The 12,381-nt window shown below is 50.6% G+C and overlaps 1 protein-coding gene across 5 annotated transcripts in view; it reads left to right on the top strand.

Moving 5' to 3' along the window:
- CELF5 (CUGBP Elav-like family member 5) overlaps nucleotides 1-12,381 on the top strand; it is a 68,328-nt gene that overhangs the window by 5,127 nt on the left and 50,820 nt on the right. For 4 of the 5 annotated variants that reach the window (XM_077332118.1, XM_077332116.1, XM_077332117.1 and 1 more), the window contains exon 2: nucleotides 11,632-11,714. In XM_077332118.1, coding sequence (XP_077188233.1) covers nucleotides 11,632-11,714 — 83 coding nt within the window. Of the gene's footprint in view, nucleotides 1-8,639; nucleotides 8,723-11,631; nucleotides 11,715-12,381 lie in introns of all 5 variants that reach the window. The other variant, XM_077332120.1, reaches the window with a different exon arrangement.

Below are 12,381 nucleotides of genomic sequence, written 5' to 3'. Positions count from 1 at the left end.
AGGCTGTCCCAGAATTCCAGGGCCTGAAGTGGGAAATTGGCTTTTCCCATGGACCGACTTCTCCCATGCTCCTCATGGGGCTGCAGCAGCAGCATCCACCTACTTCAGGGGCAGGGGTGGGGGGCGGTAAGAGCATGCTGTGGGGAGACCCTTTCCATGAGAGAGGGAGATGGAGAGCATTCCCGTGGGGGGTCAGTGCCCTTGATCTGAATGGGACCATGAGCAAGATTCATCTCATTCATCAATCAACTTAGACCCTTGCAGGGGGGGGGGGGACGCAAAGCAACTTACAACATCCTATCCTTGTAACAAAAGCCCTGTGAGGTGCCAGGGCAGGGTGGGGGGAGGACAGCCCCCCACCCAAAGCCTCCCAACAAGTTTCCTTGAAGGAGTAGGGATTTGAACCTGGTTCTCCCTGTTGAAGTAGAGTTGCCCCCTCTAGTTTGGGAAGTCTGGGGTGGTGGAGCCTTAGGGAGGGTGGGCCCACCATGCCACAGAACTGGCAGCCCTGAAGAGAGACACATGATTAATAATTGCGCCAAGGAAGGGGGTGGGGAAGAGACTCAGGGCCTGCTTTGCTCAACTGGCCATCCACTGTCCAGATGGCCATCAGCGTAGCTGGCTTTGCAATGGGGTTTTGGCCTGACGGGGTGAGAACCGCAGGCCTGAGGCCTCCTGAATATTGGGAGGTTTGATTAATAGAGCAGAACACAACCCAGTCATAGAAGCAAGATGCTGGATGCAGGAGATAAATCTCCGGGGAAGGATATTGCAAAAGGTAAAAAACTTGCATTTATTTAACTAGACTCATAGAAGCCTCAAGTGGGAAGGGGCCACAGAGGCCGCGTAGTCCAACCCCCTGCTCAAAGCAGGATCAGCCTCAAACATCCGTCAGAAGTATCTGTCTAGCCTAATCTAAAGAGTCCTTTTCCTGTTACCTGATGTTGTGTGTGGGGGGTGGCGAGGGGGGAGTCTGAGGACACTGTCTCTAGAGGAGAGACCTGTAAAGACATGGATTTCCATGGAAGGCCATATGATGGGAGGAAGGAGATAAAGAGGGAAGAAGGGTCAGAGGACAGCTCTCGGGTTAAGACAAAAGAGGCACCCTATTCAAGGAGATAACATCTTGGAGCAGAAGTGGTCAAACTGGCTCTCCAGAGGTCCATGGGCATCTGAAGAGAGCCACAGTTTGGTCACCCCTGCCTTAGAGTGATATATAGCCTGCTGAATCACTCACTCCAGCAGTGAATTGCCATCCTGAACAAAGGCCCTCCCTCCTTCCTCTCCCCACATTTCTCCTCCCCACTTCCTTGCCTGCTTTTTGGATCCTCTCCCTGGGTTGGGTTGCTGATTTCAGCTGGTGAGTGGGTTGGAAGTGTCTGCAGATGGTACCGATCGCATGGACCCCCCCCCCTAAGAAACCTGTTCCTTTTTCGCATGTCCCCAAACTATCCCTGCCTAGGAAATGTGGGTAAGAAAGGCAGGCTGCAGAACAGGCTTGGGAAGATGCTGGTCTTTGGAAGGAGGTGATGCAGAGGCAGCTGCGCAAAAAACCCTCTGAGAGATTGTCTTCATGCAAAAGGTCACTGTGACGGCACCCCTGAAGCTGTTGTCTTGTGTGTTCTTGGGGGTCAATATTGAACCTCCCTGGTGGGGGGTAGAACTCCTGGACAGGGTTTGAAGAGGGGAGGGACTACAATGGAGCATAATGCCATAGACCAGGGGTAGTCAAACTGCGGCCCTCCAGATGTCCATGGACTACAATTCCCATGAGCCCCTACCAGCATTCGCTCATGGGAATTGTAGTCCATGGACATCTGGAGGAAGGCCGCAGTTTGACTACCCCTGCCATAGATTCTAGAACAGCCATTTTTCCTGGGGAACTGTTGTAATTCCAGGAGATCTCTGGGCTCCACCTGGCAACACCATGACTAGATGACCCAGGAGGTCCCTTCTATGATCCTTTTCCTCGACCGAAATTCCCTCTTGTGCTGCTTTTCGCTGTGGAAAGGCAGATAGAGGAGGGAAGATTGGTTTCATCTGAGTCTCCTACAATTTCAACAATTCTTGTGATTTTATCCTTGGAAGAGGGAGCGTTGCCAGCCTCCAGGTGGGGCCTGGAGATCCCCGGGAATTGAAAGTGACCTCCAGACTATGGAGATAGCTGCTCTTGAGGTCGAAGGGGTTTTAGGGCATTGTACCCCACTGAGGCCCCTCCCTAGGCTCCTCACCAAATCTCCAGGAATTTACCAAAACGGAGTTGGCAACCCAACGAAGATGTCTGTATGTATAGGGGGCAGGGGGGTTGTTTTATGCCTCTGTCCCACTTCTAAGGGTAAAGGTAAAGGTATCCCCTGTGCAAGCACCAGGTCATGTCTGACCCTTGGGGTGACGCCCTCTAGCGTTTTCATGGCAGACTCAATACGGGGTGGTTTGCCAGTGCCTTCCCCAGTCATTACCGGTTACGCCCCAGCAAGCTGGGTACTCATTTTACCCACCTCGGAAGGATAGAAGGCTGAGTCGACCTTGAGCCGGCTGCTGGGATTGAACTCCCAACTTCATGGGCAGACAGCTTCAGACAGCATATCACTGCCTTACCACTCTGCGCCACAAGAGGCTCATAAGGGTACAGGGGTTTAATTCTATGTTTCTTTGAGGAGAAATTTGGAAGTGAGTTTAAAAATACAGGTAGATTCCAGTGCTATAAAAATCCAAGTCTAGTGTTGCCTAAATTGCATTTTCTCATGGGCTCTACAATAATAAACACAGAAATGGTGTGGGGGGGAGGGGCCTCAGTTGTCCCTCCTCTTGGAGCTGCCTTCGAGAATAAAAACAGGCTTGAAGGGCGGCCACAAGGGAAACACACTGTGGCGGGGGGTGCATTATATTCTTTGTTCATCTGCCTTGATATTAATTTGGTATCAGGCGCTTTAGTCCTCCGTGGATGGGGCGGAGGGGTCCAGTCATCCCTGCCCAAATGTTTTTATAGACCTGTTGGAGGCAAATCCGTGCTGACTTCCCGGGATCAACAAATTGTCCTTCAGATGTTTGCCGATCACCTCCTTTAAAATCCGCTCCATTTTCTTCCCTGCACCTGAGGTTAGGCTGGTTGGCCTGTTGTTTCCCAAGTCATCTCTCCTCCCTTATTTGAAGACTAGGATAAGATTCACTCTCCTCCAGTCTTCTGGCACTTCTCCAGTCCTCCAAGAGGTCCTAAAATTAATGTACAAGGGTTCTGCAAGCTCTCCAGAAAGTACTTTGAGCATTCTTGGGGGCACATCTAGCAGAACTGAACTCATCCAATGCAGCCAGGTGCCTCTTGATAACCCCTCTGCTCATGTCAACCCACCACCCAAGCACTCTGCCCTGCCTACTACCTTCTCCAGTTCAGCTCCACTCCTGCAGCCCTTTCTGATCCCTTTCTGAGCACTCTTGGGGGCACACCATCTGGCCTAGCAGAACTGAACTCATCCAATGCAGCCAGGTGCCTCTTGATAACCCCTCTGCCCATGTCAACCCACTGCCCAAGCACTCTGCCCTGCCTACTACCTTCTCCAGTTCAGCTCCACTCCTGCAGCCCTTTCTGATCCCTGGAAAGACCATTCTGGGGTGGGGGGGGGTCACAGGATCTGTGCAGATGAATGGCTGGAGGGAGCAGATACAGGAAGGTGGAGCAATTTCACATGCCTCATCCTCCAGATGGATCTGGCAGAGTTCCTGGAATTACAGGGGAGCCTACAGAGAAAACAGATGCTTTGGAGGGCGGGCTGAAATCTGGGGTTGCCAACCTCCAGGTGTTGGCTGACGATCTCCTGGGACTACAGCTGATCTTCAAGCAATAGGGATCAGTTCATCAAGACTGGAGATGTGTGTGTGGGGGGGGTCCCCTATGGCATAACTCTAGGATTATAAACCTCCAGGTGAGGCCTGGAGATTAAACAAAGAACAAAGAAGGGAGAAATGGTACATGAAACCAAAAACAAAACACCTAATTGGAATTGGCTAGGACCTACAAGGCTGAATGTCTGGATAATTTAGACAGCAAGTTATAAACATGCACAAAGCCCCTAGGTCAAAACTATAATTTGCACCATGCACTCTTATTCTTAGGCCCCATCCAGTTAGATTTTTTCCCCGTGAGACCTGGAGATCTCCTGGTTTTATGACTGATCTCCAGATAACAGAGAAGTTCCCGGGGGGGGGGGGCTGCTTTGGAGAAGTGGACCTTAAAACATTGTGTCCCTTAACTCCCCAAAATCTCCTCCCCCCCCAAAAAAATCTCCAGGTATTTCTCCACCTATAGTTGGCAACCCTACATTAGACTGTGTGTGCGCATCGCAGCATGCCAACGTCAAGGAGAGGCCTGGAGTTCTCTTCAAATTACACCTCCGGCCGAGGTTGCAGTGGTCAATTCCTCTGGAGAGTTGGCATGCCGCTGAGATTTCCCCTCCCGAAAACCTGACCTCAGGCTGCACCACCAAGTCTCTAGGCCAGGAGTAGTCAAACTGCGGCCCTCCAGATGTCCATGGACTACAATTCCCATGAGCCCCTGCCAGAAAACGCTGGCATGAGCTCATGGGTATTGTAGTCCATGGACATCTGGAGGGCCGCAGTTTGACTGCCCTTGCTCTAGGCCCTTCACAAGCCAGTGTTGGTAGCCCTAATTGTGCGTTGCTCCCTGCTTGGAGCCTTTTTGAAATTGTCAATTGTCTTTCCCTGCAAGGCTAAGAATGGCAGTTCAAGGGGCAGGGGCTTCTTGGCGGTGGCCTCAAGCTCTGGAACAAAACAACCTCACGAAGGAAATACGTCAGGTGTTGCTTCTGGTGCTTCAAGAGAACTGTCATGGCGATTTCATGAAAGATCTTTATCTTCTGCTGCAGGCCAGTGAAAGCGCCCAGCCTTGTTGATGGCATACCTTACAAGGTGGCTGTGGGTAATTTTTACAGTTGATCTCCAGATTAGAGTGGCAGCTTTGGAGGGTGGCCTCAGTGATATGATACCCAGCTGAGGCCCCTCCCTTCCTTCCCCGGGCACCATGAGTGCCACAATTGTGGGAGAATATGGGTATTGTTTCTCCACTGCCCCCCCCATCCAAGGGACATCCTGTGAGGAAAGTGGGGCTGAGAGAACTGCTCTAAGAGATCAGCTCTCAGAGAACAGGGACTGGCCCAAGGTTACCCAACTGGTTGCATGTGGACCTCCAGGCTAGGGTCCGCTGCTCTTTAACCACTACGCCAAGCCGGCTCTCGAGAGGGGAGGCAGGAAGGGCCTGCCGGAGAAGGCAACTGACTCTGATGTCTTTTCTCTGAGCAAGACCCCCAAGGCGCAATCCGGTCATGCGGAGGCTGATCTCTCGCATGTCTTTGGAGGCTGAATGGCACCCTGCCAGAAGTGTAGCTTCTGCTCCTGTTTCTTCCCTTGCTTCTTTTTTTAGGTGGTTTCAACTTGCTGTTTTCTTTGTTAAGAAACGAGTGCTGTCATTTTTGTTCATCCGCTTTGAATGAAGCAGAGAAGGGGGTTATTTTCAGTAGATCTAGCCTCCCCCTCTCCCTGTTTTGAATCCTAAGGTATGGGTAGTCAAACTGTGGCCCTCCAGATGTCCATGGACTTCAACTCCCATGAGCCCCCTGCCAGCGTTCGCTGGCAGGGGGCTCATGGGAATTGTAGTCCATGGACATCTGGAGGGCCACAGTTTGACTACCCATAGGAGGAGACCCCACAAATGATGTGAATAGAAATGGAATTCTAGGGGCCATTCCGCACCAGGATCTATGTGCCAAATTGGTTGCGGGATGAAAAAACACCATTTTAAATAGTGGAATTCGTCGTTATGCATACCTGGCTTTGTAGTGGAATCCAGTTGCGTTTCTATCGTTTCCCACAGGTTTCCGGTCTCAGCAAAAATCGCTAGCCAGGAAGTGATATTGCTGAGCTCATCCTGCCCCTGGCCGTCAAGCAGCCAATGGGCGGCTGTTATCATGATCCCAAAAAAAGCCCCTTTCCCTTTAAGGAAGTTAAAAAAACAAAAACAAAGACCCATCTAGGTAGCAGGTGGTGTTTGAGCTGCCGTTTCATTGTTGCCACACTCCCCCCGACTGAAAAATAATAACCTCCCCCCCCCCTGGCTTGTGGACCTCCTGTTAGCCCTGGGTTTGGGCCATTGTGTGACACAGTGTTGGACTGGATGGTCCACTGGCCTGATCCAACAGGGCTTCTCTTAGGTTCTTATACTCAGGTTAGAGTAGAGCTGTTACAGCTTGTGATCTGGACCTCAGGCCCCTTTTAATGCATCTTCTAGCCCTTCTTTGCTGCTGCGTCATGTGGCCAACTCATGTTCAGCTTGATCCCAGTCCTTCAATGTTGTGTTTTTTTTGCTAGCCATATGTATCACAATGCAAAAAAAAAAAAAAATACCGAATCCAAGAGGACAATAAGACAGTGCAATCAAAGGGAAGCTCTCAAAGATATGCCTGATAATTCTGGGTTAAAGCACCATGAATGGAAGAGGACCGTGAAGGAGGAATTGCTAAAAGAAGCAAATGAGTAGCCATGTCGGTCTGAAGCAGCACAATAAGATCAGAGTCCAGTAGCACTTTTAAGACCAACAATGATTTATTCCAGGCGTGAGCTTTCGACTGCTTGTGGCCCCTTCTCACTCCGGGATTCTAGGAGTCTAGTTCAGCAGTGGAATGGGCTGCCCAAGGAGGTGGGGAGCTCCCCCTCACTGGCGGCCTTCAAGTAGCAGCTGGACACTCTAGAATTCCCTGGTTCTCAGTGCGGTATAAGACCTCTCTCTGCGTGGGACTCTGGAGAACTGCTTCCAGCGGAATAGACAGTAGTCGTACAGTAAGCTTCTGTTTGCCAGGAGGGTTTGCCAGGCTTGGGAAAGGGGAAGCAATCCCTTTGAAGAAACCCTTTCTCCATATGGCAGTCTCCTCTTCCCCAAGGATGCTCCACTGAGGTTGGAGGTGGGAGTCTTGGTAGAGGAACATCTGATCCTCAAGGACATAAAGAAATGGGTCTTTGAGGGAGGGTTTGACCCCAGGGTATCTTCTTGTCTGAGGTGACAGCTGTAGGTATTCTGGGCTGCCCAGGTAGTGAATGCAGGTGAACCACATACATGGTTATTGCCGGTGATGGGAACTGTGGCTGTGCAGTCCTGGAAGGGGAAAGGGTTATTTTTAGGGCTGTTGGTGGGACACTTCTGCTTGGATCGCTGTTGAGCGTAGTCCAAGGCCAGGGGCACCTTCCGGACCAACCAAGTTTAATTCGGAGTATAAGCTTTTATGTGCACCCACACTTCTTCCGTTGCTTCGGACCACCCCTCTGAATATACCTGGATTGCTCTTGCTCATGGGACTTAATTGCTTCCCATTACCAGACCCCTTAGGGTCCAATGGATTCATCACATAAGAAGCCTGTGTTGTTGAGAAATAATCCAGACTCCACTTTTCTCCCCCCATGGACCTTAAGGTGGCCCGTTGAACATCCATTGTCCTTTCCTACCTGGGTGTGGACCCAGTCCAGACCTGTTTTGCTTCTGTGAGGTGGTGTTGGTTGGATGTATTGCTTGTCAGGCTCTTAACTGCTGTGTCCAGCACAACACCTCTCTGTTTGCAGGCAATGGTCTGCTTCTCAAACTGAGCTCAAAGTAACATTCCAGTTGGGTGGTTGGAACTCCCAGTTAGGGTTGCCAGCCTCCAGGTGATGCTACAGGATGCCCCAGAATTACATCTCCTCTTCTGACTACAGAGATCAGTCCCCCTGGAGAAAATGGAAGCTTCAGACTAGAGTAGACTCTCTGGATGAGGTTCCTATTCCCCCCAGGCACCATTCCCAAATCTCTAGGAGTTTCCCAACCTGCGTCCGGCAGCCCTACTCCCCCACACACGAAAACTCCTGCTGGTGGTCAGGGGACCACCTTCCCCTAGGTTCCCCCCCCCCCCAATTTCCTGGAGTTTCCTAAGCCAGAGTTGGCAACCTTGCTCCTTGTTTGTGCTGTGGCTTTAAAAAAGGCCAGCCACGTGGGTGAATGTGTGCCCAGTGAAAGAAAACGGTGCATTCTGGGGCTTGGAGGACACGAATTCCCGTCAGCAGGGGACCTGAAACCGGCCCTTTTAAAAAAAGTGTCCCTGTCGGCATTCTGAGTTCAGAGCAGGGATTTAGCTACCCCTTTTTATAACCATTCCCTATAAAAGAAAGCACGTATGGCAAACTATACAGAACAACAGGGAAGGCAAACAAATATAATAATCTGCCACAAATCAGAAAAGAATTTAAAACAGTAAGGAGGCATAAAGATAACCCATATCGCAACATTATCGATAGAAACTTAAGTAAGTCATTGTGCTCACCTATGGCAGTGTTAAAGGCTGCTTTATTCAGGTTTTGTCATGCTGCTATATTCACACTATCTCCCTAAGTAGAATTGTGTCCACACTGCTTGTTGTTTGTGCTGTCTGTCACACTCCACACCCAGAATTAAATCCTAGAGTGGGAAGGGGCCATGCAGGCCATCTAATTTCCACCCCTTGCTCAGTGCACAGCCTCAAGCATCCAGGATCAGTCTCTACCCACAAGGGTACCTCCCACCCAGTGTGCATGCTTAACATTCTTGTGACCCAGATTTTCTCCAGCAGATGGGGAGTAAGGCGATGTGATGGTGGTCTAGGATTGCCAACTTCCAGGAGAGGCCTGGAGATCTCCCAGGATGACAGCTGAGGTCAGTTCCCCTGGAGAAACTGGCAGCTTTGAAAGGCAGTGCTGTACTCCCTTGAAGTCCCTTTCTACCCTCCCTGTGCTGCGGGCCAGAGCAGGCCTATGGTGGCCTGTTGGCATCCACACAAGACCAGCTTGGCTGAAATGCAGCCGAGGGTTAAGAGGAGGCCTCTTCTGAATGCAGGCTCCTCTAGAGTAGGTGGTCAGGAAAAGCTGGAGGTTCTTCATCTAAGAGAAAAGGCTGGCAAAAAGAGAGAGGATTTCTGCACCCGTTAAAAATTGCGAAATGCTTACCTTTCGATGTTGTTATATTCCAGCCCCTCCATATGATGTCACCAACTTGCAGTCTCTGGGCAGTAACCAGCCAGCTACAGCCGCCATTTTAATGCACGAGTTGGTGAATCTCAAAAAGTGGATTCTCCAATCTATGTAGAGCCATCTAATGGAGAGCAACCAGCAGAAGGAAGTTATGGAGGCTCAAACGCGCAAAAGGCACCCCTCTCTCCCGGGGACGGGGACATCTTTTAAAAAATATCTAAAATCCTGGAGGAATGAATAGGCAGACAAGTATGCAGGCAATGCCAGAAAGATTTTTTCCCAAACGTTGTAGCATAAAGCATGCCTCTCTAAAGCTCCCCCCCCCCAAAAAAAAACGGGAATGAGATTAATTTTTAAAATTAACAAGACTCGTGATTCAAAAAGGGGTAGCATTCAAAAAACACTGAGCTCAAAGTAGCAATGGAAAATAATGAATTAAAAAAAATTAGCGGGTTTTGTGGGACCTTTAAAGCTTGAATAAAGGGGATTGGCTGCCTATCTTGATTGACAGGTGGAAGAGAGTTGCGTATAAACCGCATTGCTCTCTTCCGCCATTTCAAGCAGGAGATGTGGAGGGTGAGAAGCATGAAAAGGCGGCAGAGAAGAGTGAGACAGCAAAAAGGGGAGAAGGGGACAGGAGGCGTGATTATATTCAGCGTTACACCATTCAGCTGGCGTAACACTATTTTTACAGATGTGCGGAAATGCCCGGAGAGTCTCAAATACCTCTCATTCATGACAGGGAAAGGCATCTTACTTCTGCTGAGGGGGCTGGCATAACGGCCGGAGAAGCAAACTCCTCCTTGAGGTCTAATAGCTTTGGGACCTGAGCCAGCTGGGTAAATCCCACACCTGAGGGTGATAGCCAGATACCCCACCCCTAGCCACAGACAGGCGGCCGGGGGGGGGGGGGGCTAGAGTGACCAGATCCAGGGCGGAATTTGGGGAGGACACAGACCTCAATGGGGCACAAGGCCAGATTGTCCATCCTTCAAAGCATCTGTTTTCTGTGGAGGAACTGATCTCTGTGGTCTGGAGATGAGCTGTCATTCCAGGGGTGCCCCAGGCCCCACCTAGAGGCTTCCCCCCCTAAGTCTGTGGTCTCTATTTAGCTACCCTGTGGCCAGTCTTATCACCCTGAAGTTCACTGTATTTTGAATAGTTTTTTTTGGGGGGAGGAGGTGGAGAATCTTTCACTGCTTCCTGTCTTTTGCCTTGGGTGGTATCTGTGCTTCCCCATTGCTAAAAACTACAAATAAACACAGGAGTGAAATCCTGAGTCCCCCCACCCCCTCCCCATGTGGTTTTAAATGAAAATAAATTGTGTGCTTGGTCCAAACAGGGCTCTTGCCCTGGGGGCCTCTTAATTAGAATTAAATATTTAAAGCTGAGCACTGCAGGCATTTCTGTGGTGCAGCAGACAAATGGGCAGCTGCAGGCAAGAAGGGCAGAGGACAGATCCTGCTGTCTGGGCTGCTGGTAGTACTTCTTAAGGCCTAGCGGCCACTGAGGGTCAAACCTCCATGTTCAGAGGCAATCTACCTCTGATTACTGGGGCCAGGCAACAGAGCTTTCTGTTGGCTTCAGTGTGTTTGTTTTTATCCCTCATTTTTGCCAAGGAGGGAATTACTGATAGTATTTTGTATTCCTCTGGGAGTCCCTGGGGTTGCCAGCTCTGGCTTAGGCCAAACTGTGCCTCGCCAGATGTTAATGGACTACAATTCCCATGAGCCTCTGCCAGTATATGCAGTTTGGCCATCCCTGCACTACAGGAAGTGACCACTTTGGAGCGACAGTGTTAGACCCAGTGAGGTCCTCCCCAAACACTGCCCTTCTTAAGGTTCTACCCCCAAATCTCCATGATGTTCCCAGTCTGCAGGTCAAGGAGAAGTAACACCAGACAGCCCATCCTGCAGGGCGGCTGTGAGGAGCTGATCCCTGCAGTTGGCACATCAGTTGTAAGTCCAGCAGAGCAGGGGTAGTCAACCTGTGGTCCTCCAGATGTTCACGGACTACAATTCCCAGGAGCCCCTGCCAGCAAATGCTGGCAGGGGCTCGTGGGAATTGTAGTCCATGAACATCTGGAGGACCACAGGTTGACTACCCCTCCAGCAGAGCTCTGGGCCATTGCAGTTAGGCTAGGTGACATCCACTTACCCCTAAATTGTCTTTTGGTCATCCCCTCCTGCTCTTAAATTTGTTATTTCTTTTACATGGTTATGGTTATGCCAACCTCCTGGTAGGACCTGGGATCCCCCGGAATTAAAGCTCACCTGCAGGCTACAGTGATCTGTTCTCCTGAAGAAAAAGGATGCTTTGGAGGGGTGGACTCTGTGGCCTTGTACCCCACTGAAGTCCCTGCCCCTCACCCCAAGCGTCCCCTGCCATGGGGGCTTGGCAACTCTACGAACGCAAGGCAGATCCTGTGACTGTTCCATTTGTCAGAATGCTTTGTGAGGAAACCATCCTGGAGGACTCTGACAAGGGGCAGGTTGTGTGGGAAGTAGAAAGAGGCGGAGGGCCAGGGAAGGAATTGCTGAAAATGGGGCTCTCCCCGCCCGCAGACTGATTCGGTGTGCTCTCCTCCCATTTCAGGGTGCGCATTCCTCACATACTGTGCCCGAGATTCTGCGATCAAAGCCCAGATGGCCCTGCACGAACAGAAGACGCTCCCTGGGGTAAGTCCGGACGTTCTCCAGGCTCACAGGGTGTAGTGGTGAAGAATGCTGGACAAGGGTCAGGTGGCCAGGGACCCATTACTTTTTTCAGCCTAATCTCCCTCACAGGGTTGTTGTGAGGACAAAACAGAGGAGAGAAGAATGCTCTAAGCCAGTGGTCCCCAACCTTTTTATCACTGGGGACCACTCAACGCCGGGGACCACTCAACGCCTTTTACTGAGGCCCGGTGGGGGGGGGTAGTTGACTCCTCTACTCTCAACCACTGCCCTAACGCTCTCTGATCGCTATGGTAATGTTTAAACATCCCTTCAAAATAAGATACAGACATGCCACAACAATGAAGTGTGTTGCCTAAGCTGCCTTCATCCCCATGGCAGAGAAACAAATCGATAAATTAGTAACGCCCAAGTTTGACTGCGCCAACTTATCCTATCCGAGGTTGCTTGCAGAAATTGTTTGCAAGCTTCAAACATTCCCAGAAAAGGGGGCCTGAGTGGCTCTTGCAGAACTGGACTTTCCTTGCTTTTGACTCCCGGTGGTGGTTTTGGCCTTCAATCCCTGAACGGTTGAGGACGGAGCCCACTGAAAACCATTTGTGCCCTATGAACTTTCCTGTGTTTTAAGATGGTGTGCTGAAGTCCTGGTTCTAGAGTCCACACAAGGGTG

The sequence above is a fragment of the Paroedura picta genome, chromosome 4, assembly GCF_049243985.1.
Source record: "Paroedura picta isolate Pp20150507F chromosome 4, Ppicta_v3.0, whole genome shotgun sequence".
NCBI lineage: Eukaryota > Metazoa > Chordata > Lepidosauria > Squamata > Gekkonidae > Paroedura > Paroedura picta.
This window is presented reverse-complemented; position numbering and strand designations above follow the sequence as displayed.